This window comes from Conger conger, chromosome 10 (genome assembly GCF_963514075.1).
Source record: "Conger conger chromosome 10, fConCon1.1, whole genome shotgun sequence".
Lineage (NCBI taxonomy): Eukaryota > Metazoa > Chordata > Actinopteri > Anguilliformes > Congridae > Conger > Conger conger.
Window position 1 is genome coordinate 38,452,349 of NC_083769.1, and position 7,025 is coordinate 38,459,373.

Genomic DNA, 7,025 nt, shown 5'->3' on the forward strand with positions numbered 1-7,025 from the left:
TGCTAACTTAACAAATGGATCACATAAACGCTCTCCAATCAATAGCACTCGTTCTCTTCTCAGATGGAATTCGCAAACCATCCTTCTTACAAAGTAACCAAGGATCTGCATCCCTCCTCCGCCTGCTCTCCAACTTCGGACGCAGAGTTTGTTTTAAAGAAAAAAAAATATTTTGGCGCGTTTTAATTCCCGCCACGTCAAGTCTAGCCGGTTATTCTTCTCTTTATTTTCATATGTGATTGGCATGTGTATAAAGCCCAAGTACTACTTTGTCATTGGTTGAATGTAAAAAGGGGCGGAGAGAATGGTGACGAACTGGAGTCTTCTCTTTACTATGGATATATAGATGGTCTTACCGCCTCAACGACATTTCAGTCCTTTGCCGGTGTCATTGTGGACGCAATACAACGGCAAGACTTAATCATTATTTATTGATGTTATATTTTCTAATTTATTTTCGGGTTTAACTGTATTCTCTACTTGAAATTTTATTTGGTATATATTTAGCGACGATACAGCTCGCTAGTTATATTTCAAATACAGAACCGCCTTAGCCCTCGCGTTAGCAAGCTAGATGAAAAGGGATATCTCTCGTTTATACAGCGTGGATCCATAGCACTGTCACCGAAGACGTACAAATCCCGAAACGCCAAGGCAAATTGGAATAATCGGGCATATCTTTTTGGATTTTTCTCTGGAAAAGGAATGCTGCTCTCCAAGTTTAACTCTTTTGCTCACATCTCAACCGTGGATATGCCGGCGAAAATCCAGCTTCAAGTTCAACAAGGTTAGCGGAAATGCTACATTTGGATTTGCCGTTCACTAGTTTGCTGGCGTATTAACTGTCTGGATAGTTGCGGGAGGACAACCATTTTTTAATCAATCGTATTCGGCGCCGTTTACATGCCTGACGACCGATTTTGGACGAAACTGTGGATGTGTTGTAAATCTAATGTGTTCTATCTTTATTCTTTTTCGTGCAGTGAAAGAGAGGGAACCCTTCGAGAAAGTTTATCAGGTCGGCGCTGTGTTGGGCAGCGGCGGATTCGGCACAGTGTATACTGGTTTGAGGATTGCTGACGGAGCACCGGTAGGTTTTATGTTATTATGTCTGCCTGTTTGGCTTCGTGATTTACAATTTCCAAATAAGCTTAGCCTACTGTATGTTACATTATTATTGTGCACCACTTTGTTTCATGTCAGAGTTAATTTTGGAAAGGCTAATTTTATTTACATTTTGATTCACAGGTTGCCATCAAACATGTGGCGAAGGACCGGGTGTCCGAATGGGGAGAACTGGTAAGTTAAGGATGCATTGATGATCTAAATTTCAGTGGTCACCGCACAAATGACTTATGGACGTTACTAATTGCATTTTTATTCTTTATTGCAGCCCAATGGCTCTCGTGTTCCCATGGAGGTTTTGCTACTGAAGAAGGTGGGCACAGGTTTTCGGGGTGTGATCAAGATGCTGGACTGGTACGAGCGTCCAGATAGCTTCATCATAGTCATGGAAAGGCCGGAGCACGTCAAGGACTTATTCGATTTCATCACGGAGAAGGGCGCTTTGCCCGAGGAGCTGGCGAGGAACTTTTTCCGCCAGGTCCTGGAAGCAGTTCGGCACTGTCATAATTGCGGCGTGGTACACAGAGACATCAAAGACGAGAACATTTTAATTGATCTGCGAACTGGCGAGATGAAGCTGATTGACTTCGGATCAGGGGCGCTGCTCAAAGATACTGTATACACCGATTTTGACGGTAAGACAATCTTATATTGGGAAGCAAGTTGACACTTTGGTTAAATAACCTAAACATCCAGCGATTACATGTTAGTATTATTAGTATTCGTTAAATTGACTGGCGACATACGTTGATGTGTATACCCCGTGTTTGTAGGCCTGTGGTTGTTGGGTGTTTTTTTTTTTTTTCCTTCCATGGCGCAGTGTTGACATTCGCCTGTTGGCTACGTACGCCTTTCCCTGTTGTGACATTGAAGGATTTCGTGCGAAACGATGTTCCCATGCAGTAACTTAACTAGCTAACGTTAGTTCTACATTTTAGAAAACTGAGAAGGCGAATTGTTTTCCAGTGTGTTCATTTATTTATTTATTTATGAAAGTCGCGTTTGATGGTCTGACCGGGCAAACTGGCCAACCGTAAATAGGGAGTGGCTAATATGATACAAGCTAACGTTAAGTCAAACGGCATTGGGATGGAATTTTAGGTTGGTTGGATAGTCACCATTAATAATCTGAAACTATTGTTGATCAATCGATATAGCTAAGACCAGTAATATTTTGGCATTTGCCTTCGTTGCTAGAAAATGTAGCTAGTACAACACAAGCCAGCTTTATTTATTTACCGTACACAATTGTGAACCGGCAACTCCCGGCTCGTCGCAGACACATTGCACTGTGTAACTAGCCAGCTAGCTTCCAACCACCCATTGTTGGCTGCGTAACGTCTGTTTCAAAACAAAAGATACCCCCCTCTCCTCATCACATGTGACCAGAACTAGGCATCGTTATCTAAACGGCTTATTCACCTCCTCAGTTTTTAATAACATTTAATTTATTGTCCATATATGTATTACTTCATGCAAGAAACACTTTCCCGTTATGTGTTGTATTCTAGTGTATACCATGGTTAGCAAAGCTAATAGTTGCCTATTTTGAAACGTGAGTCGCCCCCCTCCCTCCTCCCCCACACCTAGTCACGAGCCATCTTGGGGAGCCACTGACCTGATGGTGATCTACTCGTGTAGGGTTTCATACTGGTAGATTATCTATTGAAGTAAGTCGTATTTAATAAAACACGGTGTGTAGCGTTTTAATGACGTACGTTGTTGCATAGATGGTTAAAACAGAATCCCGCTACCGTGGTATATAACGTGCGGGAAAATAATTTATTTGGCGATAACGTTGACGTTGTTAAAAATTAAAGAAATAATAAAACTCAGAACGTTCCCCTGGCTATATCGTATATTATTTGATGGACTAATAAAGCGCTACGCTTGTGTGCTGGTATCTATTTGGGCCGGCACGTGAATGCAAATTGAAGCAAGCCAGGGTGCTGCCTTTTGAGGAAAGTAGCTCTTCGCTAGGTGGTTGGAGGTTTGGCGCCACCGTTTGGTGGGAAGCGGCGATTTCTACAACTCAAAGTTTGTAAACAATGTCACATGGCAACCCCAGCTCCCATAAGCACGTACACGTACTATCACGCTCACGGGCGCATGACTCGGCAAATCCAATAAATCCAATGAGCTTTTCTGCAACTAAATAGCTGATCACCTTGGAAGGAAAAAAAAACAAACAAATAATAATAATTTTTTCATTATTTTTTTTTTATGTAGAGTTTTATTCACCACTTATGAAAATAATATTGTTGGTTGCATGGTTTCACTTTATGTACCGTAATCTGTGATTTAGACTTACGATGCATTTATTTCGTTCTTGTAGGTACTCGAGTGTACAGCCCACCGGAATGGATCAAATATCACCGATACCACGGTCGGTCTGCGACGGTGTGGTCACTGGGCGTGCTGCTGTACGACATGGTGTGCGGAGACATCCCCTTTGAGCAGGACGAGGAGATCCTCAGGGGCCACGTGCTCTTCCGCAGGCGAATCTCCACAGGTGAGCCCCTGACCGCAAACCCCCCACCCCACCCCACCTCCCCTTCCCCCAATATCATACTCTTCCACTCGGCGCGCTCCCGTTGCTGATCCCCCGCTCCGCTCCCCTCTCTCTGCAGAGTGCCAGCAGATGATCAAACTGCTGCTGTCCCTGCGGCCGTCCGAGCGGCCGTCCTTCGAGGACATCATCAACCACCCCTGGATGCAGAGCGCCGCCGCCCCCTCCACGGAGCCCGCCGAGATCCGGCTCCACAGCCTGAGTCACGAGTCCTCCAGCAGCTAACCGCAGAGACCCACCCTTCCCCCCCCTCCCCTCCGGAGCAGGGCTGAGAACGCAGCAGCAGTCCCGAGGACAGGCAGACTGACTCATCACTTTTTATTTTTTATTTTTTATTTTTTTATTTTATTTTAGAATTTTTTTTTGCATGAAGGCCTGAACTCGGTGACTGCCGCTGTAGGAGTTTTTGCGGAAGAGGCCGAGAGCCGTCACTCGGCGGAAAAACGCGCGGACTGCGGGCGCGTCGCCACGGATACGCGCGGGTCCCGGTCGCGGCGAGAGCCGGAACGCCCCGGCGGTCGCCGGGCGGGGCAGGGGGCGACACGGGCAGGGAGCCAATCGCCTTTGCCTTTCCTCTGACTGAAGCAGAGCCATCGCCCTGAGCGACTGCAGGGTCCTCCTCCTCCTCACACAAGGGCATGCTGTACGTCCCCCGTCGAGCGCTGCAGAAAGGACCAAGAGCAGCCATACGCAGCTGAGCCTGCTCGTCACGCCATCCCGGCAAACCGCCTGAGCTGCCCCCCAACCCCAGAGCTAACCGCACCCCACCCGCTGGTGCCGGGGGCGCAGAGAGGAACCTCGGAGGAGAGAAACACGAGCCAGACTCTCGCACCGGACATTTCTCGCATATATATTAGTGCCTTCCATGTGAGTTGCATCATCGGGGACTGAGGAAAATACTTGAATTTTGAAAAAAGAAAAAGAAAAAAAGATTGCTGTTATATAATCACTAACACCACTCTGTTCCTTAAACTGGACTCTTCTTAGGCTTCCGTCTTCACTAGCAGGCCCGGGGCAATCCATAGCCCCATCTGGGCATGCATCGTCAATAGAAACCAGATAACCTCCAGACAAATCGTGCAAACTCCCAACTGAAATACTTACCTCATGCTGGCGGCCATCTTAGGCTCACCTCTCCACCCCGTTGTCCACACTGCCACCACTCACATAGTCATGAATGCACACAGCAATGCAACCACAATAACAAATAACTACATTTGTGTTCTAAATGTCTTCTTTTGTTCATTTTTGTACATATGTACATTTATTTGTCATACTATAAAATTCCAGGATGGAACTGTTGTAAAGATATTTATTTGTGACTTTGCGCTCATACAAAAGCAATGTGGGATTATTTATTTATTTAAAGAGAAATAATTTTTTGTCAGCAGTTTATTTCATTCCACACTGTTATTGAAGGGCCCACAGATTATTTAAATCTATTTTTAACCATATTTATGGCTTAATTTTTTAAAAAACAATTTATGTGTGTAAATAACCTTCAAAGCACTTCTGTTTCAATGCATGGTGTATTGAATGTCTACTGAAATGGTAAAGCAAACTTGTTTTTTGTTTACCTATTTTAAAAAAAGTGTCTGCTGTGCATTTGTATGGGTTGCGAATGTCCCCTTGTAAATACTGTGTTCACTAGCAGTTGCATGATTGCAGCTTGAAATTTTTTTTCTCTCCCTCATTTGAATTGGATTAGAATTGTAAATGATACTAGAATCAAAATTATTTTTTTATACAATTTCAATAAATATTTTTTTTAGCCTTAACCTCTGACTCCGGTGGTTTATTTCAGTTGTCCCATCATCTCTCACTTGTTTTCAGTGCAAATCTGTGCTAAAGCTGAAAGAAAAAAAAAAACAGGATGGTAGCCAAGCTGTGGTATGTACTATTGATCCATATTCCAGTGTAGTACACTTAACATCTGAGCTCCAATCTCCCGGAAACGTCTCTGCTTGATAAGTGGTGAAAGTGCGAGATGGAATGGTGCTTCGTATGCAGTGGCAAGGACACGCGCACGCACACACAATGTAGGCATCCTATTCAGCCTGGATTCCCTCTTAATAAGACCGGTCGGGTTGACTTAAAACCGCTATTACCTGATATTACCATTGGGTTAACATCTGTCTGTAAATCAAGTTATCAAACCTTAATTATGCTCTTATAAGCTTATATGGATAAAAAAAATAGTTTATGCTGTGGAGGTCCCAGCCAAAGGTCAGGAGTGGGTGCTTGTGTTAGCGTTGCTTTGATCTCTGAACCCCGGTACTGCTCTGGAGCTGGAACCACAATGTGCACCAGGGGTTCCCAAATCTTTTTCTCATGTGACCCCAAATTATTGTCCACAAATTTACGTGACCCAAACTTTCCACCCTCCCACACGCCTTGTGCCTGACAACACCCTTTACCATATATACCATGGCCTCTCATGCATTACAGTCTGTTATAGTTCAGTCATTAGGATGTTCAGCATAGCCTACATGCTCATACTTTAAAGAGACACAGAATTACAATTTATTTTATTTTTCTCTCCAAAAAAATCAGGCCCCATCCTGATATCAGGCTTGGTCCCGACCCACAGTTTAGGAACCGCTGCTGTCCCCCGTTACCGCTGCTGTGGAGCTGGAAGCAGTTGAGGCTCTGGGGGGATCTCAGCGGTTCTTATGTGCGTTTCCTTACGGCGGTGACCCGTGTCAGCCTAGCCCGCTAGCGCTGTTAGCGTTGGCCTACTTAGAAGCGAAGCTGCGGAGACGTTTGGCAGGCTGTGTGCTCGCGCCCCGTCCGTCTGAAAGAATAGAGGAGGTGCGCACGCCAGAGAGAAAAAAAGAACGTGTAAGCGACCGGAGGTACGGTTTAGTTTCGTCTTAGTTTAGCTTATTTCTTCATTTCTCGTGTCATTAATGGCGTTTGGCAGACACATTTGTCATACGCCAAAAGATGCCCAGCCCCCATGGGCTTGCAAGACGATCGCTTTGCACAGGAGAGAAAAGCAGACAGAGACAGAGCCCGTTTTTAGGGTGGTGGTGTGGGGGCCGTTGCATGCAGATGAAGTCCAGACAGTGGATGGTGAGGTGGCTGCAGCTGTGGTCTGGATGTGGTGGAATGCAGTGGGAATGGAAGTGGAAACATTCCCATTCCCATTCCCACTGCGTTCCATCACATCCAGGCCACAGCTGCAGTGGTGCTGCCACAGTGGAGCCCCGCCAGTCCTCCGCATGCAGCTCCTGCTAGCCTGGTTCCACCTCTACGGTTGAAAAAGGGTGTAACACCACCGTGGGGAAATTAACCAAATGGATTTGTGTGTGTGTATGTGTGTGTCTTT

At 45.5% G+C, this 7,025-nt stretch overlaps 1 protein-coding gene across 1 annotated transcript; it reads left to right on the forward strand.

Moving 5' to 3' along the window:
- Positions 1-364: 364 nt before the first annotated feature.
- Positions 365-5,472, forward strand: pim1 (Pim-1 proto-oncogene, serine/threonine kinase). The gene is made up of 6 exons (XM_061258638.1): positions 365-787; positions 984-1,090; positions 1,249-1,299; positions 1,394-1,760; positions 3,461-3,637; positions 3,756-5,472. The coding sequence occupies exons 1-6, from the start codon at positions 706-708 to the stop codon at positions 3,917-3,919; spliced, it is 948 nt and encodes a 315-aa protein (XP_061114622.1). The 5' UTR covers positions 365-705; the 3' UTR covers positions 3,920-5,472.
- Positions 5,473-7,025: the final 1,553 nt, after the last annotated feature.

What these genes read in the sequence shown, in the direction of transcription:
- pim1 (XM_061258638.1), top strand. Translation starts at nt 706, where the DNA reads ATGCTGCTCTCCAAGTTTAACTCTTTTGCTCACATCTCAACCGTGGAT. An exon ending in TGTCCGAATGGGGAGAACTG is followed by an intron (nt 1,300 to 1,393) that starts GTAAGTTAAGGA and finishes TCTTTATTGCAG; the next exon opens with CCCAATGGCTCTCGTGTTCC. An exon ending in CCGCAGGCGAATCTCCACAG is followed by an intron (nt 3,638 to 3,755) that starts GTGAGCCCCTGA and finishes CTCTCTCTGCAG; the next exon opens with AGTGCCAGCAGATGATCAAA.